This window comes from Sciurus vulgaris, assembly GCF_902686455.1.
Source record: "Sciurus vulgaris genome assembly, chromosome: 7".
NCBI lineage: Eukaryota > Metazoa > Chordata > Mammalia > Rodentia > Sciuridae > Sciurus > Sciurus vulgaris.
Genome location: NC_136467.1, coordinates 89,934,235 through 89,958,736, shown reverse-complemented (window position 1 = coordinate 89,958,736; position 24,502 = coordinate 89,934,235). Strand labels below are relative to the sequence as shown.

General features: G+C 36.1%; 1 protein-coding gene across 46 annotated transcripts in view; it reads left to right on the top strand.

The window, feature by feature from the left end:
* The window catches only part of RIMS1 (regulating synaptic membrane exocytosis 1), a 469,154-nt gene that overhangs the window by 257,159 nt on the left and 187,493 nt on the right, over positions 1 to 24,502 (top strand). For 20 of the 46 annotated variants that reach the window (XM_079146461.1, XM_079146485.1, XM_079146449.1 and 17 more), the window contains 2 exons: positions 1,474 to 1,814; positions 6,638 to 7,503. In XM_079146461.1, the coding sequence (XP_079002587.1) occupies positions 1,474 to 1,814; positions 6,638 to 7,503 (1,207 nt within the window). Of the gene's footprint in view, positions 1 to 1,473; positions 1,815 to 6,637; positions 7,504 to 23,102; positions 23,450 to 24,502 lie in introns of those variants that run through there. The other 26 variants (XM_079146471.1, XM_079146454.1, XM_079146457.1 and 23 more) reach the window with 11 other exon arrangements.

Here is a 24,502-nt window from a genome sequence, read left to right as displayed (position 1 = left end):
CTTTCTCTGTTCTTCTATTGATAGTATTATGCTTTCTGCCTTTTGATTTAGCTTAACCCCTTTTTGGAAACTTTACAATTGTAAATCTTTGTGTGTTTTTCTGTGTGATTTTAAAGGAAATGCATATTTATCATGAATATGTCTTAATATTTTGTATAAAAGGGCCTTTTTGATGGTTGGTGACAATGTGCATATTATAAGTTTAAGAAATTCAAATTTCATGTCTATTTGTTGTTGTAAAATAGCAAAAGTTTCATACCAATCTTTTTGGGGCTAGGTAACTTCAGACTGTCTTATCACTGTCTTGTCAGTTAAAGAAGCAACCAGAATAATAAAGAGGAAACATATCCCTGTCTCCATCATGAATTCTGGGCAGAGGAAACTCATTGTCACTATTCACAGGAATCCTGACCCTAGACTATTCCCTTTGAATGTTATTCTTGATATGTTCATATTCGAGCACTCAAGACTTCTGAGGGACTTTATGAGATCAAAAAGATGATGATACAGTGTGCAGAGTGTAGCTTTGCTGGGCATACATTTTAAATTGAAGCCACATTCCATAAACAATTTTTATGTAAGCTTATGCACTGAATTGTTCATCTTCTATTTGAAGAGAAGCTCCCAGGGATGCTGGTATCTTTCCCCTGTGACTTCTGCTGTTGCTATTATTATTCATTACTTTTTAATGATTTTTATCTTCATTATTATACTAATTTTAAGTGTTACAATAGGAAAGCAAATATATAAGTTTATTGTAAGTGATGATATCTTATAATTTATCAGTGAGTATGTCTCTAAATGACTGTTCTAAAATAACTCTCTTGGGGAAGCTTAACACTGGAGTTGTCACATATGAACAAACCCAGCCTCAGATTTATTACTTAAGTAATTATGTGTGTGGAAAATTACATTTTATAGCTTAAGTAATTCTGAGGTTAGTTTATTGCTAAGAAATTAGAGAAAACATACAGCTTGACCTTCTTTTTTGTTCTTTATCATTGTTTGTGCCATATGAATAATTTTTACTCTTTCATTTAATAATGAGTGATTTTTAGAAGACATCTAAATCCTTTAAGATACTGAGATTTTTGTACATAAATATTGATTCTAGAGTTTCATACAAGTTTTCTAATCAATTTCTACCTCAGACCATTTTTACTAATAGATATTTTAAATGAAACTTCAGAATCAATCATATAAGACATATACATGATAAAAGAAATCTCCGAATTGTTAAATTAAAGATGGTGAAAAAAAATTCTACTCTGGTTTTCCAGAGGCACTCTGTCTACAAATGGGTTATAGTCCAGGTATTCCTATACTTGACTGTGACTTTATGCAAGAACAATTTACACAAGAAATTTGCAATGATAAATATAAAGAGCTTTATTTTTTCTTTATGATGCATTTTAATATACCAAAAACTATTTTTAATAGCAAAATTTATATTGTTCTCTCTTTTTTGAATAGGTTATGTGGGTATGCAATTTATGTCGAAAGCAACAAGAAATCTTAACCAAATCTGGGGCGTGGTTCTTTGGAAGCGGCCCTCAGCAGCCTAGTCAGGATGGAACCTTGAGTGATACAGCTACAGGTGCTGGTTCTGAGGTACCAAGAGAAAAGAAAGCACGACTCCAAGAGCGATCGAGGTCTCAGACTCCTCTGAGCACAGCAGCTGCCTCCTCCCTGGACACTGCTCCTCCCAGTGCACCACCAGACAGGAGCAAAGGGGCTGAGCCCTCACAACAAGCCATTGGGCCGGAACAGAAGCAGGCTTCATCCAGGTCTAGAAGTGAACCTCCAAGAGAGAGGTAATAGTTTATTAATCCTGTAAATAAGAGTTAAGTTCTTCTTGAAGAACAAACCTATTTTCAAGAACTTTATTCCTGTTGGGAGGAATATGTATAAAGTACTTCTCAGGTCCTTCACAGAAGGTAACAACAGGCCTAAGCTGCTTTGTCTCTTCCTAAAATATATGTTCCATAAGAGACCTTTGTTGAAAAATTTTTCTTTCCTATCCATACACAGAAGTAAGCATAAATCACTTGAGCTACTCATTTTGAACCTTGAACTCAAAAACAGTTCTTAGAGCATTGTTCATTTTTAGAATTAGTTCTTTAATTAAAAGTTCTCTGAACCAATATGATGGAGAAACCTGACCTCTTGAAGTATGTATTGGAACATCGTGGAAGCCTTTATTCAGGCATTTCTTTTATGCGGAACACTAAAAATAACTAGGAATTTACCAGAAGGGTGGGATGAGGCTCCAGGTATCTGCATAGGCATGTGGTCTGAAGGAAACAATCTGATGTGAGGACCTACTCAAGGATACCCATTGGTACAGTGCAGAAGAGTGATAGGAGGTGGCTGTGAGGTAGTGAGGTGTTTTAGTTAGTTTTCTGTCACTGTGACCAAAAGATCTGACAAGAAAAATGTAGAGGAGGAAAAGTTTATTTTGGCTTATGGTTTCAGAGGTTCAGTTCACAATCATCTGACTCCATAGCTCTGGGACTGAGGCGAGGCAGCTTATTATGGCAGAGGATCTGGTGGAGAGACATAGCTCAGGACATGACAACCAGAAAGCAGAGAGAGACCTCTGCTTACTAGGATCAAAAATATAAACTTCAAAGGCATATCTTCAGTGACCTACTTCCTCCAGCCACACCCTACCTGCCTACAGTACTGCCCAGTTAATCCATATCAAAGTTGAATTCACTCAAGGTTATACTTCTCATTATCTAATCATTTCACCTATGAAGATTCCGGTACTGTTTCACACATGAGTTTTGGGGGGACACCTCATACCTAAACCATAACTTCCTACACTTTACCCCAGAAAGCTCATGCCCATCTTACAATTAAAAACACATTTAATTTGCCCAGTGTGGTGGTGCACACCAGTAATCCAGCAGCTCAGGAGGCTGAGGCAGGAGGATCACAAGTTCAAACCCAGCCACAGCAATTTAGTGAGGCGCTAAGCAACTCAGTGACACCCTCTCTCTAAATAAATTACAAAAAAGGGCTGGGGATGTGGTTCAGTGGTTAACTTCCCTTGAGTCCAGCACCAAACCAAACCAAACCAAACCAAACCAAACATTTAATCTACATCCAAGAATCCCCATAATCTCAACAGTTCCAGCATTTTTTAAAAGTTCAAGTGGAAAGTCTCATCTGAGACTCAAGACACTTTTAGCTGTGAGAGTAAAGATTCAAACCAAGCTACATAAATTCAATATAATGGCACAGAGTAAACATTTCAATTCCAAAAAGGAGAAATAGGGCCACAGAAAGAAGGGATAGGACCAAAGTAAGACTGAAATCCAGCTGCCCAAACAAATTTTGTAGCTCCACATTAGGTGTCAGGGGCATAAGGCATTGTGGTATTTTCTCCACAGGGCTTGTGTAGTTCTCCGGCTTCCCCCACCCTCTCCTGGTTATCATGTTCTGAGCTCTTTCCTCTGGTGCATCCTTTTTGCCATGATGTTCTGCCTCACATTGAGCCCAGAGCTATAGAGTTGGCCAACCATGGATTGAACCTCTGAAACTGTGAGCCAAAATAAACCTTTGCAAGTCTAAATCATTCTTTTCAGGTCTTTTGGGCACAGAGACAAAAAGCCAACTGAAACAGAAATTGATAACAGGAGTGGGGTAATTGCTGTGACAATTACATAAAAGGACAGGTTTAATTTTATAGATTTTATTCTAAGCATAACAGCATGCCAGTGAAGATTTAAGCAAGGAATAATGTGATCATATAATTTATTTCAACCAATTGATTCATTAATAAAATGTATTTATGGCCAGACATGATGCTGTACAGTAGGAAATAGTGCAAACAAGGGTGACATAGCCACTGTGTTCTCGAGGCTTATAGTATAGAGATCTGTTAGGATTTGAATTAGGTTCAGTTGCTTTTTTCTGACTCTTATTTATCCCACTAGGTAAGAGTAGGTGCCAAGGAAGTCTTTTGATCCCCTTTTCAATGAAAGCTCATACAATATGATGAAGCACTTCAAAGTTAAGCAGATCTGGATAACCATCAAAAATCTATCATAATAGGCAGTAATAACCCACCTCACAGGGTGTGGCAAGAATTAAAGGACAGTGTATGTTTCCAGACAGGCACATGGTAGGCATTCTGTGAATATGCCTATTATTGAAGTTAGTAATCATATTATTTATTAACTATAAGTAATCACAGTGCCAACAACTAGAAGGTATGAAAATGATTAGAACATGGTCCCTTTCCTAACACACTCTGGGGAAGAGGTCACCCAGTATCCCAGGGAAGACAGATACCTAGGCAGTTAACTAGGATGCTGATTTGATCAAAGTTAGAAAATGCATTTAGTACTTTGGTAGTCCCAGGAAAAAGGAAGTGATTTCTGAATTAAGCTTTGTAAGATATCCAAGAGTTGTAGGGGAGGTAGACAGAGTAGAAGAGGACAGTACATGACAAGAGAACGAGTGCCTAAATTATCGAGACAAGATAGGAAGGACATCAGTGATACCTTAGTGAAGGTAGAATTAATAGTGTTTGGTGACACACTATCATGGATGAGGGATAAACAAAAATAATAAAAGTAAAGGTTGGAATTGGTCAGAAGATATCTTTAAATAAGATAAAAAATTTGGAGCTGTAAAGTTGTTGAAAGTATTCTGCTTTTGACATATGGTGAAAAATGATATAAATTTCAAGAATGAGAACTGAGGCATTTTGTTTTCACATTTTATATGAAATTTGAATACAGGTACATTTACTGATGATATAAATATATAATGAAGATTTGGGGGTATAAGAACAGAGCAAGACAGGCGGGCTGTGGTATAGGGTTGGCAACTTCAGGGAGAAGCAGGATTGAAAGGATACCAGTCTGTCCATTTGTTTTCAATTCTTGAAGATTTCTTGATTGTATTTTGCACAATGATCAGGATCTAGTGGAAACAAAATAAAATTAGAGGTGAGAAAAAAGTATAATTAGTGGAACAAAGAGACAAAATGGGGAATTCTTTTCATTTGCATAATACTCAGCTCTTCTGTAAAGCATCTCCACAGTTGGTTTTTCCTTTAATGCTCACATGAACTCTGCGAGGTAAGCAAGTGTTATTTATTAGCATTTTAAGAAAAGTAATTGATTTAATATTAATTTCTATCAAGAGCATCTCTGCTTTAAGGAGCTACCAAATATTTGTATACATCACACTCTTATGAAAGCTATATTGATAAAGATTAATATGTGATCATATTAGATACCTTACAAGGTACATTTGATAATGATTAATATGTGATATATTATATACCTCACACTGTAAAAACCACTCCTCCTTTCAGATCCAAATTTCTTTCATTTCAAAGTTCCAGTGGGATCTAAATTCCTCAAGCAGAACTGGCCATGCTTCCATTGTTTTGCTGTGCCAATTGAAACCCTTTACTTTTTCTCTCTACCATCACCAGCCTTTCCTCCCCTCCCCACAACATAACTTAGTGACTGCACCTTTGCTAATCCACTAGAGAAATGGCTCTGCTTCTCCCATTTTGCGTGTTTTTTATCTCCATTTTCATTTTTTGACATCTGCTTTGGGATTTCCAAACAATGATATAAACTCTGAACAGAGTTTCCTTTCAGAATTCCAAAATAAGCTTTGAGTTGCCTCCATTTTAATTGCACATTAGATCATGTAAATACACATAGCTAAGGTATCTAGTTTTTACAGCTTTTGGCATAATAGCTGGAACTCTCCAAATCAGGTGCACTTCAGTGTACAGAGAAATACTGAAAGGGAAAACAGAATGATATATTTACAGGACTGAAAGATCACCAAACTCCTTTCCTTTCCTTTTACCTTTGCCAGTATGTTTGATAGCATAGAGAGAAAAAGTAGAACTCTAAACTACTTTCTTCTATTGGATCCTATTTTGAAATGAGTAGAAAGGGATGGAGGGAGTATGAATAACACTTTCAGAAATGCCAGTGTTTCTATTATTTTTATCTGAGGAAGTTAAAATGTAGGATATGGTTCAGCTCTGGTTTCCTAATCAAATTCTGAAGAAGTGGTTGCATGTGATCAAGTCAAAAATTAATTTTTCTACTATTGATGAAGTGCTATTAGATTTGACTTCTGAAATGGACATTCTTGTATTTGCATTTCTTTAAAACTTTAATGAGAAATTGTTACTATATTGTCCACATATATCAAATATATATTTGGTTTTGAAATGATATATATATATATATATATTATCCTGCTCCTATATTAACTATATTATTTTCTAAGACATTTTAAAGTCTTTGAGTCACAAGCAGAGGGAAAGATAAAATGTGGCCATTGATTGAGTTAATTTAGTAATGTTTTATTGTTTCAGTTAAAATGCAAAACTTCAATTGTGAAAACAAGTTTTTAAGTCTTTGAATATATTGTGTTGCAAAGGGTTCATACATTTAGATAAAAACAAAAAAACTTAAGCAATACAGGTTTAATGGAATTCTTTACCATCTCAATTAGTTAGACATGGGATTCTAACTAATTATTTGGAATGATTCAAGACTGGAATGCAAAGAAGAAAAGTTTCTTAGGTCTGGTCCTTAAATTTTATAAATTGCTTTCCTTCATGACGTTCCTTTGCATATCACAGGAAAAAGGCTCCAGGGCTTTCTGAGCAGAATGGCAAAGGAGCCCTGAAGAGCGAGCGGAAACGCGTGCCAAAGACCTCTGTGCAGCCAGGGGAGGGGGCTGCGGAAGAACGGGAGCGGAAAGAAAGGCGGGAAAGCCGAAGGCTTGAGAAAGGGAGATCACAGGACTACCCCGACGTGCCAGAAAAACGAGAGGATGGCAAAGCGGCCGAGGATGAAAAGCAAAGGAAAGAAGAGGAATACCAGACTAGGTACCGCAGCGACCCGAACCTGGCGCGGTACCCGGTGAAAGCGCCTCCCGAGGAGCAGCAGATGCGCATGCACGCCCGGGTGTCCCGCGCGAGGCACGAGCGGCGCCACAGCGACGTGGCGCTCCCCCGCACCGAGGCGGGAGCCGTGCTGCCGGAGAACAAGGTCGGCAAGCGAGCGCCGGCCGCCGCCAGGGCCTCGCCGCCGGACTCGCCCCGGGCCTACTCGGCCGAGAGGACAGCGGAGGCCAGGGCGCCAGGGGCCAAGCCGCTAACGAACCACAGCCCGCCGGCGCCCAGGCATGGGCCGGTCCCCGCAGAAGCCCCGGAGCTCAAAGCCCAGGAGCCCCTCAGGAAGCAGAGCCGCCTGGACCCCAGCTCAGCCGTGCTCATCAGGAAGGCCAAGCGCGAGAAGGTGGAGACCATGCTGCGGAACGACTCCCTGAGCTCGGACCAGTCTGAGTCGGTGCGGCCTTCGCCGCCCAAGCCGCACCGGTCCAAGAGGGGCGGCAAGAAGCGGCAGATGTCAGTGAGCAGCTCAGAGGAAGAAGGCGTGTCCACGCCCGAGTACACCAGCTGCGAGGACGTAGAGCTGGAGAGCGAGAGCGTCAGCGAGAAAGGTAAGGGCGCGGCGGTGTCCCTGAGCTGGGACCTCAGCCAGGCTTCCAGGTGCCTGTGCCAGGATGAGAAGTTTGAGCGCTGGGTTGGAGTTGCGTGTGAGCCAAGCTCAGTGGTGTGTCTGTGTGTGCGCGCGCGCATGCACGCACGCACGTGCCAAGCTTAAAGATGCATGTGTGCTGGACTTAGAAATTGGTGCGTGCAGGTTTAGAAGTGAGTGTGCTAGGGTCTGAATGCACATGTGCCAGGGTTAGAAGTACACATGTTCCAGCGCTGGAGATGAGGTTTGGAATGCTTATGGACAGCGATGCATCCAATGGAGGCTTTTGACTGACTGATAGATTACTGGGTTTAAACACACACACACACACACACAACTACAAGCTCCAAATTTGAGTTAGGAGGCTTTCTAACTGATTCTGGTTCCTGTCATCTTGGGAAATATAATATACACACGTTTTTAAAGTTGTTTGGGGGTGGGTTTATTTGGGAAAAATAACATTTTCTAGAAAACAAAAACTGCCCTACAAAGAATAATGTATTTTTTCTTCCAAAACTTCAGTTGTGTATATTCCAGTCACACAGGTAGCATTTTTCAAATTTCAAGCTAATCCTCCTCACAACTTGTGCAGAAATCACATCATACATGGTATTATATATTGACTTTGGGTTAGTTAACTTTGACGTATGAAGTTCACATTCCAGAAGTTTTTGGAGCATAGTGTGAAAGGCTGACTTTTTTTTCTGTCTAAATCTGCACTGTACAATATACCATAGCCTCATGTAACTGTTTAAACCTAAATTAATTAAAATTCAAAAAACTTAAAAATTCAGTTCCTCAATCACATTGGTCACATTTCAAGTGCTCAAGGGGAATAATCACAAAAAGTCCCATTAGGTAGTGCTTATCTAGAAAATACTTCAATTTAAAATCAAAATTGCATGCTTCTTTTGAAGGTTATTCTCATTTCACTGTTTTCTCAGATTTAAACTGACCAGAGTTCTCACTTTAATGGTAGTCATCATCATTGCTGCAGTGTTGAGATCACTGAGTGTTTCTTAATGAATTTGTATTTTGGGCAACTTTTTTTTTTAATTTGTTGGCTTGCTTTGTAACTGCTAAAATATGTACTAGATATGATACATTTATTTAAAAATCACTTTTCTTTCTCATCTTCTGTCTCTGAACTGCATGCCCATGTCCTCCCACCACTCCCCATATATATGCCCAATCTCATGCTTTATGTCAAAATAATTAAGAAAACCAGTTCTATCTTTAGTACTGCAAACCAATTTGAAATAGGTGTTTTTAGAACATTTGTCTTGGGATCAGTTTGACTCTCATATTAGTTTACCTTCTGATCACTATTCTTTATAAGTTGCATAGGATCTACAGGCTTTTAAAAGTCAGTTGATGAGTAGACTTTGTTAACTGCCTTTTGTTTTCCTGAGAAGTAATAAAGTAGGTGTTGAACAAATATATAAATGAACTTAATTACTGTGCAGAGAACTCTTGATGCATGTGGACATGTATATTTTCTTTGAAGAAAGGGCACTGCACCAAATTTATTGAAGTGTGTTGTGAATCAAAATGGGGGGACAGAATTGACCCCCCCTAATTACTGAAAACAGCAATAGATGAATAAAGAAAACCTGAATAGTGGCTTTAGTAATTGGAGGAATGGGGCTGGTATGATGTGGTGAATTTATTGTCTCTGCAGGCTGCTTTTCTGGAAATTTATCATTCTAGAGACTTTGGTGACCTCTTGGGATATAAACGCCTCTAAAGGTAGTGTTAAATCACTTCATTTGGGAACATAGGTTCATCGCATATACATTTATCTGATACAGCAACCCTTTCTCTTAATTTGCAGTTAATTTTATTCTCAAATAAATTTATTGATTTTATTTATCAAATTAGCTCTTAACTCTGATATTTTAACCAATCCCAAGTTAATATTTATGAAAAGAAATACTAATTATCAAGACCATACCTTTTAATAATGTTTTTCCTACTTCAAATTTAATTAGAAATACCATGACCTATAATATCATATAGTAACTTTATTACTAAACCCCACCATTGCCTACTGAGGGCAATCATAGGAGCCAGCTTTGATAGTCTGTAGTTTCCTATGATACTGCACAGTAACTTAGCCTCTCTAAATATGATTTTTTGATGACACAGAGGAGATGAGAAATCTACCTCAAAATTAAGTTATTGGGATGAGATGACATATATATATAATAGGATGCTAAATTAGCATTCTTCCTTGCTTGATTTTGCCTGTGGTGTCAATCCCATAGACATATTGGAATAAGTGTGAGCTAGTCCCCTGTATCTATAAAATACAAAGCGAAGTAAGAGAACCTGTTTTATATCTTATGGGCCCTAGTGGGATAAAAAGGAAAGAGATGATCTGGAAAGTGATTTCTTAGGAAACAGTGGATATCATGTTATGAGTTTCAGGAATAGGGGAAACTTATTCCTATGATATGTAATTAAATAATTAATTAATTAATTTTTTGCAGTACTAGGGATTGAGCACCAGGGATTGAACTCAGAGGGACTTAAGCACCAAGTCACATCACCAGTCTTTTTTATTTTTTATTTATTGTTATTAATAGTATTATTTTTTATTTCAAGACAGGGTCTTGCTGTGTTGCTTAAGGGCCTTTCTAGATTGCTGAGGCTGGCTTTGAACTTGTGATCCTCCCACCTCAGCCTCCCAAGTTGCTAGGATTTTAGGCATTCACCACTATGCCTGGCCATGATATATAATGTAAAGGGACAGTGGGAAACAAAAATTAAATTTTACAGTATCCCAAGCATTTGCTTGTTCTGTTTAACAATTACAGATATAAATTAAACATTTAACACAATACCTAGTCTGGGTGGTAATTATTTAATATATGTGTACTATTCTTTTCATTGATATTATTTTTACTTTACTACTCTGATTTTTATGTTTACTAGCAGATATGTATTTAGCACTTTCTGTGGATATACTGAGGTTAAAAGGTAAGTATGTTCCCTTCCCTTATAGAACTTACATTCTGTTAGGAAAAATAAGCTATAAAAGATAATTGCACAATAAGATATAACTTAAATGCTTTAAAGAGCTCTTTCTCCCTCATGTTGATATACTTTTACTATGTACTGAAAGTATGTTTTAACAAAAAAAGATAATCCGGTCAAAGTGACATCTAAAAGACAGTATAGCTAGGCATAGTGGTAATTGCCTGTAATCCTAGCTAGTAGGAAGTCTGAGGCAGGAGAATCACAAATTCTAGGCCAGCTTCAGCAATTAAGCAAGACCCTTTCTCAAAAATAAAACTTGAATAGAGCTGGGGATGTAGCTAGCTCAGAGTAGAGTGCTTGCCTAGCATGTACAAAGGTTCTGGGTTTAATCCCCAATAATAAAAAGAAAAAAAAAAAAGATATTACAGTCTTTATATTCAACATACAATCTTTTATATATAGTTCAATTCTGTTCACACACGCACATACACAAAAACAGTGATTCTGTCTACTGGGATTATCTAAAAATTGAGGTCAACTACCACATTTTAAACTTAAGTGCTATTAATATTGCTCTGGTCAAGGGGGAAAAATTGGACATCTCTTGTCTACTAGCTGTAAACATTAATATATATATAGATTTCTCTACAGTGAAGAAAAAATTTAAAATGAACTAAATATTGATTGCAAATTAAGGTTTTGAATTTAAATGAAATCTGTAATGTAACCCATTAGGAGAAAGTCTAGTGAAAAGTTATGCCTCTAAGGAAGTGATTACAGAAGTTTATTAGTAAAGAAAGAGACCAAGATGGTGCCAATGTTGAGGATAGAAAAATTGTACCATTTCTGTGAAGAAACATGGGAACATTGCTACCTTGTTCCAAGTGAGTAAGTCATTAACTTGCAAAGAACTTAATATATAAGTCTTAAGATATATTAGTTTTAAGACAATAATAAATAAGTCTTAAGCTATGATATAATTTCAAAGAACTTAAGAATATATATACTCAGAAAACTAACTGTAATTCAAGAAACTGAAACAAATAAGAATCAAGAAATAGTGAAACTAACCCAGGAATCCAGTGCAAAGAAATTCCTGGATGACCTTGTATGCAGAAAATAATCTGCTCACATTTAAACTGGAGGTCATTTCTAGGACACTCCAACAGAAGCTCTTCATTGAGACAAAAGTTATAGGTTCCAAGAAATGTCCGATGACTAATGGTTACAAGACATCATTGACTTGGTAAGGGAAGGCTGTATCTTCTTTCAACAATAAGGACAAATTTAAAATTGAGAAAAATTAAAATGTTAAAGAAAATCATTGTCCAAATATAAAGCAATCAAAAATGTGAAATTATTTCAAATAACTGATAGCCAATTGAAGTAGTAACCTAGGTACAGTTCCCTCTAAGTGAACAAGAACACTGACAGTGCATCTGTACAAAAGAAAACTTAATCTTTGTGTATCCTTGGTTTTTACTTGATTCTGGAGTATTCCATGTAATGGTGGCATAATAAAAATAAAAAATTAGAAGTATATAAAAGCTGACTTTGGTTTTTCAAGTATAAGAATAAACTCTTTTCTACATTAGGTACTTAACATGTTTACACAATTAAATACAAATATCATGTTTATGACAAAATAAAGGCAAAATTCACAGATAGGGGAATGGAAAGGCTTTGAAGAGGGAGGAGAAGGTATAGGTAAGCCTCATCTAAAATATTAAAGAACTAAAAGATTCTCTTCAAATTTTAAGGCAAGAAATAATGTGTTAAGTATATGTAAATAAAGGATTGTATAAGGATAAAAAGAGTTGGGGGTATAGTTCACTCTTAGCATGTGGAAGGCCCTGAGTTCAGTCTTCAGCACCCAAAAAACAAAAACAATAAAACAAACTATTGACTTTTGAAGGCAAAATGAGGTAAATCAACTGAGCTAATGTTTTGTCTTTTAATGATTTTAGCCATAGATAATACCTTAAAATTAGAAACCAATAGATAACATCCCAAATAAAACAATCTACATACAGAGACAAATTAGAATGTTTTCCACTGGAAAAACAAATAAAATAAATATTTAAAAATAATGTTGAGAAGTGGAATTGATAGTGTGGGCAGAGTGAACATAAAAGGAAATGAATTACTGTAGGTATTCATGATTGCAAAGCATCATTGATTTTTTATCATATACATGAGTTAATTTGATATCCATTAAAATAGAAAATTACAAAAATTCTATATAATACCCCTTTTGTTACTTTACAAGTAACCAATTTTGTGTTTTATGAGGTCTTCTGCAATTGGCATCTTGGCAGTTGTTTTCTCCAAAAAGCAGTGGGTCTACATGTAAATGTAACAGCATTGGCTTCTCTTTTTATATTAATCTCTCTTTAATTTCTCTTTATACATACATTAATCATTCATTGAGGCCCTTATCTGATTTTGGAAATCTGTTGATTAGAACACAGTGCCTCCCTCCCCTTAATAGTTCTCTCAGTAGAACCCACCTCATCTCTTTAGTGCACTTCTGTCTTGGCCACTTGCCCACACAGGCTGATAAACACAATTTTCAAGACTACTACCTCCACCTCTTCACCTTCAACCAAGTGCTTTCCATAATCTCCTCTTTAATTTGCCCTACTAATCTAAGCAGACGAAAGAGATTACTATAGAACAGCAGTTAGACAGTGGGACACGTTGACATTTAGCACTAATGCCCAACAGAGGCCTGATTTTCCTGGGTATTACAAATGACAGGGATATGAACAGGCAGGGATAAATGAGGAGACTACTGTCTGGTGTTGCTGAGGGAAAGATGAATTTAATTCTTCCAACAAGAGACATGACTTCAGGTGTTTGATGCTTTTGTTTAAATGTTATAGAGAGACAGATGGAGACCTATCTTATAATGGGTGTGAAATGGACAGTAGCTGTTTAAGTCTGTGCAATTTAAATCTTGGGAAGAAATTGAGAGAATACTAATGACAGCATATATTGGTGTATGTGTGTGTGTGTGTGTGTGTATGTGTGTGTTCTGAGATAAGATGCTAATTACTGATTCCTAATGTCTAATAATATGTTAAGAAAATACTGCAAATAATTATGGCAAAAGGATATATTTTGTGTCAATTTCTACCTAATATATAAATGGCCAAAAACCCTTCTTGAGTCTAAAATTGGAGTTATGACTAAAAAGAAGTTCTAAAAGAAGGAGAGATGTTAAATCTGTAAATCTAACATGATTATGCCCAATAATATTTCTTCCAAACTAGTCCATAGCTACAATATTAGTCATTTAGTTGCATCTGAAAAAACAAATCTTACTCTTGACTCAGAGAAAAACTAAATTAACATCTGGGCTACATTTTCAAAAATAATCATGCAGATTTTACATGTAATATGTGCTTACCATTTTAATATAGAACATTTGAAAAGATGTGTAACTAAAGGTCATTTTAAGGGGAAACATTTATGTTTCCAAGCCCATTTAGAAAAAGATTTGATATTGAAGATTTAACTGTCACCTATTTTATCTCAGTAAGTTTTTCTTTAGTATCCTTTTAAAATGCAGAATCATACTGCAGTGTTTTTGACCCATTTTATCCAGTGAATGAAAAGGTTGTCCTTACTTTTGGTTCAATTTAACAGAAAAACGGAATCTCAGCCCTGGGAGAGATTTCAGGAAGCAAACAAAAATCTCTTTTCACACACTGCTGAACAGAAAAGGAAATGTTATGGGTGTTAAGATTTGCCTTTTTCCCTGCCTTGAAGCCCCTTTTCTTTGAAACTGGAAGAACTTGGAATTCATTATTCCCAGCACCACCACTCTGATAAATAGTTTTTAGTCAGTTGGTCCAGATGCTTGTTCTGTCTTCAGTCTGGGGCCAGTCCTAGCACTCTAGCTTCTAACAGATTGCTGAGATAAGGTCCCAGATTTGTACCTCATAATGATGATTATATCCTTGCCCCTAGACCCTTGTGACTGAGTCTGATTCTGCTCATCAAATTACCTCTTTAAACAGAGTTATATTCTGAGGTAAAAGAGGTGAAGACTTCAACAAATGAGTATGAAAGGGGATATAATTGGGAGAAAGAGACCAAGGTTATACATGTTTGTATATGTACATGACAAACATTGGCATTTAGTATTTATTTCCATTTTTGTTTATTATAAAATACATAATACCATGAAGAATCTTATTCAGTAGTTACTTTATGAAGAGGGTTTGATGTCCACAATCATGAGGACACATATAGTTTTAGGCATATTCAGAGACTAAACACTTTGAGAATGTTACTTAACCTCTCAAACCCTCAAGTTTCATTATTTCAGAAGCTGAAAATAATAATTATGAAGTGCTGGTTCTTCCATGAGAATTTTTTTTTTCGTTCTCATAAAGATGAGCTTCCCATTTGAAAGTTGCATATTATTGGGGACACATTTGACTGGAAATAGGATGCAAAATGACTCAACTTATATATGGGTGATAAAATAAAGAGTTGTATATATCCAACTGTATTTTATAACTTCAACCCAGGTACTTTGAATTCATTTTGTAACAGACTAGGTGTGAATTCTGCTTAGGAGGACTCTGTGGTGCTTGGGAATCTATAAATGAGGGAGGGAATAAAGAACAGAAAAATTACTTTGCAAATATTTGGAACAGAAACTAAAAGTAATGCCTATTTGGGGATAATAATTGGAAAATCACCCCTCAGGGTTTAGAGGATTATACAAGGTAGTGATTATTGACCGCCATTGCACCTGTCTTTCCTGTTGGTTTGGTGGTAGAACCCCTTAACAGAGTTTCATTTCACACTGAACAAAATCCAGAAATGGAAGTGCTTTAGTCTTCACAGTGAATCTCCAACCCATCTCCACAGACCCACTTCTCTGGCACTCTGCTTTTCCTCATTAGTATTTATTCTTTCACCTCCTGCACCTCCTGTTTTTCCATCTCCATTTTTTGATGGTGTTCTGTCTTATAAAAATCCTCTACCTCTAGCCATGATTTAAATTTCACTTTTTCCTCTATTGTTCTCTTGAACTATCTAATTTTGGTTTTAGTATTACTTTTATTTTTATGTATGTTTGCCTTTTTCTGAGAGGAAATTGAGTATACTTAGTGGAGAATGCATATTGCTACATTTTTTTCAGTTTTATGTTTACTGATATGATTGTTTAATAATCCATAGAAATACAGTTGTTGAAATATACTTACTAAGATGACAATTTATAGTTAAATGCATAGAAATGTAGTTTTTGGATCAAGTACACCACTAAATATTTCTTTTTTAAATAAAAAATAAACTAATAAATTATATTTTGGAATAAGAAAACAAGATGTATACAAAAATGCTATCGAAAAGAGCTACATTTGAAATGGGAAATTTTCCTGTCTTCTGATTCTTGGTGCTGATTCTGATTCTTAATTTTATTGATTTAATGATCATGAATATGGAAAAAATACTTCAGTCAATAAGTACCTGTTCATTGGGTGACAAGAAATTATTTACTTTGATTTTTGTGTAATTCCATCCTTCTTTCTACTCTCAGACTTACTTCATTATTTTAATTAACTTTAGACATTAATTGTTTGAACTATAAAGATTATACTGTTCCTACCATTAGACATTAACTTAGTGTACATTTTAATGAAAGTGAAAAAATTTAATTATTCATAGGAAACTCTATAGCATGAACTGAAGGAAAGAATTGTTCTTAGATTTAGGAAATAAAGACATCATATCAGTATCATCAATAATAATAGTGAAAACCAAAACAATTTAGGGACAACCATCTGGTAGCTGAGTGATTAGAAAGGAAAGAAATTGAAAATTCAATTAGTATGATGCCCCCAAAGAATAGGAATTCTACATTATGTGTAGGAGCCACAAAGAGAATTATTCTTGTGGGAAACCATGAGTCAGGTTACAGAATAAGGACCTCTGGGAAGACGCAAGTTAAATTAAGCATTAGAAACTTTGTATTTCTCACTGAATCAGGAAGCTGATGGGAATTGTTCAAACTGGAGGGAAACTAATGTTTGGAATTGAAACCAAGTAAGAACTTGTTTGAAGCCCAAATGAGTCAACTGTCAAATGTATTTAATAGCTAGAAGTTTTACCTCTGACTTGTTTGTATTTGGTTTATAAAATGTGATTATATGGCAAAGAGTACCATGGAAGAATAAACACTTCATGATGAAATGAATAAATATTTATTATAAAACAATATTTATAATATAAAAATTGGAGAGCCTGTTTAGTTTGCAACAATAGGATACTGGTTAAATGACACTGATTAAAGCAAAACTGTATTGTCATAAAAGTTCTGTTACGTAGTCTTACATTTATTGACATAGACTATAATTGGCATATTTGGGAGCAAGTCATGGCTGATTCTATGTTTACTATACAGTGTGTTTTTCAAGAATGTTTTGGTGCATCGAGAAAGAACTAACAGGATGTATATCCAAATTTTGGATAGAATTATATTGGATGTTAAGATAACATGTATTCTTTCTCTTTTGTATTTTTCTTCTTATTTTATTCAGAACTAAAAATACAGACATAGAACTAAAATGTCTAATCCCACCTGAAATAGCAGATTCACCAAACAGTTATAGAGGTAAACTTGCATTTTGGTGGTATTAATTATAAAGAAATGTATCTTAGGAAAATGCAGACCAATAAGGTATATGGTTATTAAATCTCCCATTTTTATGGGCCCATGTGCAGAAAGATGCTGCTCTAAGGAAGCCATCTTCTTGGTGGCACACATATGAAACATGGATTCTTTTTGGACTTCCTCTTTGGCAATATTAACTAACCACTCAGAAATACTGTCACTTCTTAAAGGAAGTAGTGTGGGATACATTTCAACTCACATCCATCTCTAGTCAGTCACATTATGTCATCTCTAACACATGGCATACAGTGGTGTTTTGGGAAAACTAAGCAAAGGACCTAGGGAGAGGAAGGTATTCTGGCATTTCTACTAACTCCTTTGGTGGCCCTGAGCCTCTTCACATCATGTTTCAGAGTATGGGGGTCTTCCAGGAGCTTCTGAGTCAAGATCTGCAGGTGGGATTGTGGTTCTTGGATATCACCAGTATGTGTCATATGGGTTGAGAGCTCCAAAATTCAGAGGCTGACATGGAGAAGACTTTTGGGTCCAGAACCAGAAACTGAACAAGCTAATACAAGCTATAACTCTGTATCTGGATCACTTGAGAAGTCATCAGAACAAAGGAATGAACCCTGGGCTTTTGCTGACATATTTCAAACCTTTCAAATTGACTCTTTGTAGTGTACATCAACATTAACCCTTTGGGTTTGGTGCCTTGTCCTAACTTCCATTTTCCCCAAACTGCAACATGGTGTCCCAGAGCACCAGACTTGAATGAAGGAAGAATTCATGATCACAGGTATGGCAACATTTGTTGCTTTTCCAGTCAAAGCAAAAACAAGCTGATTTTCATCAGAATCGAGCTCCTTGACATCCCTATTCAATAACTTTACAAAACTCTCTTATTATTTTGACCCATGACATTAAAAAACTTCAAAGGTTTATCTTTTCCTAGAATGACTTAGACAAGTTCCTTGCTGTTGGAGACAACCCACCGGAGGGTGCAGGGCCCACTCCCATTTTTGTCCAATGTTCTGCCTGCTTTAGGAGCTCCTGCTTTGCTCAGTTCAGCCACAGTCATAGAGATAGCTTCTCCTTTCTCATGCTGTTGGCCTACATGGTGTCCAGGTGAGTTTTAAAGTTCTTACAATCTAGTTTCAGCTGCTCTAACTCTTGCTCTTTTCTTTTCAGGCTTTTTTCTCCAATATTTAATTTCTGGAAGCTTTCCAGTAACCTCTCATTTAGTATTCTAAGTGAGAAATCCCATATTTGCATCACTTCATTTGTCAGCAGTTTCAGGTCCTTCTGTCTGACTTTAACAAATTCTTCTTAAGTTCCCACGTGCCAGCAGTCCTCAGAGGCTCCTGCTTTCGGCACGGCTGCTGTGCCCTCTGGTATACCTGCCTACACAACAGTGCATGCTCTGGACACAATAATACACTTCAAGGAGTGTGGGAAGACATCCACACCAAGTCAGAGGGGTTGTCAGGAGGTCCAGATGCCATAGGGTTTACACTGCATTCTTCACCCAGGTGTTGTTTGGATTCAAGGAGGTCCTCCTTCTGTTCTTCTGGCTTAGCTGGGGTTATAAACATAACTCATCGACAATGGCCCTAAGTTCTGGCGACCAAAAGACAGAGCCTGTGCTGTGTGTACAAGACCACATCCACACTCTTCTTCGTATTTTAAAATTCTTACTGTATGATCTTTGGTCAGTGAAACCTCATTCTATAATACCTTTCCTATCTAGCTCCAAGGTCAAAACCATTCCCATTACCCTAGAATCAATTACTTAACTTACAAGAACAAGCAAATACTAAGAAATGGTGCTCTGAGAGTCAATATGTGGGCTTGGTCTGTTGGATTTCTTTTTCTTTTGATGTGTTTTCTATCTTTTGGAGAGTAGGGCAGTCAGTAAATAGCTACATCTGTGCCTGGCTGACATGGTCACCTCCCAATTATCCTTTAAGTGTCTCATCATCATGAAAAGTACTCAATTTCAAATTATATTGTTTTGCCAGGTCTCCTATAGGAAACATTTAGGATCAGTTGAGAGCTTACATTAAAGACACATTCCCTGGTAGGAGAGTCAAGTTTTAAGTAAATACACTAGCAACTTACCTTTTCTTTTTTCTTTATTTTCCTTCCTACTAAGATGTTATTCTCTCCTATCCGCTGAAAATATCCTTCTTTGGAGATATTCTATTACTATCTGATATTTTGGCATATTTTCTATTCTGACTCCCGTATTCCATACCCAGTATTGCTTCAGTTTCCCCATGTGTTGGGTCAGGGTCTGGAAACCCTATGACTCCTTAGCTTGGAAAACAACATAAATTGAGGCAAATTATACTGACCAGTTCTTGAAGAATCCTTTCAAACATGCTTGTCCTCTAAAACACTATAAAACAAAGAATAGAAGCACTCATAATATATTCATATTCGTGTATATTATAAATGGTATAATTAGTACAACTTGAAAACAATTCACATATTTATAAGTTTATTTGAATTTCAGAGTGATCTTGGATCCAAAGCCTCTTGAGAATATCAATTACTTTGAACCTTCTTTACTTTTCAAAAATTTCCCAGCTAGACATTTTATAATCAGAGTTGCTTCTAGTATCCAAAGCAGTATTGTTGGAAACTTATAAGTCCTGTTGGAATTAAGTTGGAATCTTCTGATTTAGGAAATTACAAATATGAATGAAGCCTCAATCCTGGGAAAAATTGAACTAAGTAAATTAATTCCCCAAATCCTAATACTTTATGCAAGCTCATGTTTTCAGAATAACCTTGCTTTCTATCATGCTGTTGTTATTCTACAAAATCATATTTTGAATATTGATTTATCCTGGGTCTAGAGATATATAATTAGAATTGCCTGTAATATGTCAGTTAAGCTTTTCTTTTAAAAGCATATTTATTTCACTGTAGCTTAGAATCTTTCAGGAGAGTTGCCTTGGTGTGATTATGTATAGTTGAAATAAGTGGAATACCTTGATACAGAAGCATATCCATGTGAGTCAGGAAGGAAATAGCTGAGCTGCTGCTTTGTGGAAGCAGAAGCACAGATATCTCAGTGACAGAGCATGGATCAGTGTCTCCTATTATGGCAATTATACAAAGAAACCGTGTGGTCCTGAGCATGAATTCTAAGTCTGTAAATGAGATCCAATACTTCCCTCCCTTCCTTGTTACTTAGGACATTTTAACAAATCAAAAAATAATATTAATGATACAATCATTTCTCCAACTAGTATTAACATAAAGCAATAATAAATTTAATGTTACCAAATGTAGGCTTCTATGCTCAAATAAGGTTTGCCAGGTGCTCACTCTGGTTAATAACATTTCTAAGGTAGGACTTCTCACCATCTTTAACTGTAATGTGCAGTGTGGTTTTTCTAGAAAAGTATAGAATATGCAGCTGTCCTGAATACATTTGGTTAGGGGCCATTTCATCTTAAACCCACTATAATCTTCATAAACTGGAGTTCTTGAGGTCAAGCATGGCAGAACTAAGTACGTTGGAGTCTTTTCAAGATAACATTCTGTATTTTACTTGGGACAGATTCATTGCTTTAAATTTAAACCACCAAGAGCACTGTCCTGTATGAGAGGTAAAATTTTCTATTAAAATTTGAGAAAGTGGTGATCTAAATCATTGTCAGCTTAGGTTATTATCGGATTTGTTGAATTCAAATTTTGGCTGTCTTACTGACTTGTCACTTATATCTAAGCCTCAATTTCTTCATCTGTAGTATAGAAATAAAAATTGCATTTAAAATTGCAATCAGAGAGCTAGTTTAGATATTTATTGTCTTTACTTGAATGCTTAATACATTTGATGTTCAGAATTTTGACTAGATGAAAGAAATTATAAATGTCTATGTGCAGTACTTAAAAAGAATAACAGAATAATATCCAGTGTAGGTCTCTCCTTTAAAAACCTCTAGGGAAATGCAAAACAGTGAAAATATCTGTTCTTATTGGCTTTAGTCAGTGAAATGTTTCAGAGGAGACACCTTGGCCCTGAACTTGCATTTTGTGTCATAACCTTTCATAAGTATTGTTTTCTATCACTAGTTATGGTTATAAAAATTAATAATATTTGATATTACTAAGATGATCTGAATTCACACATGTGCAGATTAAACGATAATATGTTTTACACAGTTCTGCCAGAATTTGTCCTGCTGCTAATTCTTAAGTGCCAATGCAATATAGCAAGGTGCACAAAACAGATAAACCCAGTCAATACAATAGTAATATGTTTTTTCTATCTGAGCAGTCTTCATTCTGTAGCTCCATAAAATAATCAGATTCTGGATTTACATTCCATCAAGGGTATAATATGTAGACATGCTTTTATGCCTTCATGGAAGTGTTTTTTTTTTCTTTACAAGTTATGTTTGTTATCAGCCGAATACATTACACAAATGAGACAGCTATAGATGGGTAGAGATGTTTTCAACTTTTTAAAGTGCTTGAGGAGACTTGAGAAATAATATATACATTTACTGTAGAGTGCTTCAACACTGATTTCCTAATATGCTGGTGATGTATGGACTTTAGAAAATCAGTCCAGTATTGTTAATTAATTCAAAATGTACTTAAAGGAAATTTGTGATTTGGAAATCAGAATTCTTTGCATATGTGATTACTGGGACTGTGGAGGTTTAAAAAAGGAATTTCTAAAATATGTGTGACTATTATTTCAGCATTAAAAGTACCAGCCTTTGGGGAGTGGGGATGTGGCTCAGTAGTAGAGATCTTGCCCAATGTGCAGGAGGCTCTGGGTTCAATCCACAGCATTGCTCCTTCACCCAACCACCACCAAAGAAAGACAGAAAAAATTACCAGCATTTGAGTGTAATAGGTTTATGTGTATTTTAATGCTCTCATATTATAACTAAAATTTAATTTGAAAATAAAATTTGATAAAGTAAAAGCCAATGCTTAATCACTTAGGAGTTTTGTATCCAGGATAAGGTAGTCTTGGTATGTACTCCATGCCTGTTTTATAAGTGATTGATTCTCCTGTTAATGGTCTCCTTCTTGGTTACCTCTTACATTTGTTGTAAAGCACATGAACATGCTTCAGGAAGTATGAAATGTATTAGAATGCAATGTTTTTGCAGTATTTTTACTAGTTATAATATTCTTTGTATTAAAATCCTAAAAGGCTACAATTACCCAAGGAAAAATATTGTTAAATTACATGTACCTGTTTATTTTACTGAAAAGATTCCAGTTATGATAGAGAAAAATACAAAATATATTTCCTTTGTTCATGGGGTAAGAATATGCATACCATCTATCTGAAGGTTCAGATTTTCATGTTCTGGAAATGTTGTACTATGTCACATATAATAGGGAAAAACTCCCAGGCCAATATGGTAAAAGAACTTTTGCCTCTCATAGGAAAATACTGAAGTAGGAAGAGGGAACCTTTGTTAAAAGTATTATGCATTAGAAAAGAAAACACTATACAAAGAACAGGTAATAGGTACAAAGTCTGCCTGATTTCACAGGAAGAATCAAATCAAAGCAGTGTTTTTCTTCACAAACAAAAGATATAATAAGAAGAAATGATCTCAATTAATTAATTTTAATAGTACTGAACAAAAGCGGAAGAATTATGTTTCCAGAAATTGTCTTATGGGCGATAGGCCATTTCATTGTCATAAAAATCCTTTATTTAGCCCTCTTCACAAATAAGCTCACAGCGGGGAAAAGGACACTAGTTAGAGTAATTTGGGAGATAAGTAAACAGAAGGAATGGCTAGGAGCATAGTGTCATCTGGCACAGAGCTTATTTCCTGAATCCTGTGGATCTGGTTAAAACCCAACAGAGATGCCAATATGCTTCTCCTCAGTAAATGCTACCAGTCTTCACACCATCAGGCCCACTGAGGCTTTTGTATGGTATTTTATCCAAGCAGTCCTTCTGGTAGCTGCACAGTGCCTGCAATGACCTGAGTCAGTCATGCAAGGAGACTTTCTTATGCTTACACCAATGTTTTCTTTCAGTGTCCATTTTCTGCTGCTTCTGTTGTTCAATGATATAAGCAGAGTGATGGAGGAGGCACTTTACCCTCTTCTTAGATAAGATCTTGAGCAGCAGAGAGTGGTTTAAACTGCAAGACTGAAAATACTCAGGCTAGGTTTCTTTGCAAGGTTGCTGTAATGTGTGCACCTGGGATACCTGTCTCTTCAAAAGGGTGGGAAGAAGTGAGTTCTATTGATTCTGAAGTGGGAACAATCAAGGCCCGCCAAGCAGGTGCCGGTAAGTGAGTTTGGGGGGTGGTAATCCTGCTTCATTTTTCTTTACAGTTGTACCCAAATCTGTACTTAAGACTCCTACCATTTCTGTTTTTCCATTCTAAACATTCCCATTCTTTGTGCCAAATGTAGAGTGATTTTGTTTTATTCATAGAGCAGAGTTTCAAGTTACCAGCTTTGTCTTTAATATGTTTCTCCACAATGAGATTATAGAGTTTATAATATAGCCCTGAAGATTGTAAAATGATTTATATTCTCCTGTAATAGCTAAGTCAAGAAAGATTTAAGAAAAAATAATAAGTTCCTTAATCATGCATGGGTTTTATTTTGTAGTTAGTATGTTCCTTCCCAAACTATCTCATGCTAAGACAAAGAATGAAAACCGTATGACACAATAAAGTCTTTTTTATGGAAATCAATTAAAAAATAGAAAGTTTGTGTCAGTTTTTCAAAATAAGGGATCCTGGATTCCTGTGAAAGAAGTGAAACTTCACAAACATAAATTTGACCTAGACTACAGTGCCACAAGGTCAAATGGCAAGCTCAAAATTGCAGTTGATGTGAGGTTTTATGTGTTCTCTCCCATGGGAAATCAGTCTGCTGGACTTGGAGTGGCTGTGGAGTCACAGCCAAGTGACTGTAGGCACACAGTCCAGATGGGCACGTGTGGCCCAAGATGGACAGGGTTGTTTTAAATAAGAAACATTTCAAGTAAGTAAATTTTGTTAACAAAAGTTTCTGAACTGATAAAATGGAAATAGAAGGATTTTCTCCTACTCCTATGTTGATGATGGCTTCAGTGAAAGACATTTGTTCCTCTGCATGAGATCTCGTAGTATGTGGTATCTAGAAATGATTGAAACAATGGTTTAGGATAAGACCAACGATCGCTTCTTCTAATATTGATTCTTTTTGTTATTTTGAAAACTGTGAATACCATTTCAGAGACCCTGCTTGGTTTATTAGGAATTTTCTGTTAGAAAGGTAATTTGTTATCATTTAATACATTTCCTTATGTCAACACACTTTAGGGAACACAGGTAATTATAACAAATTA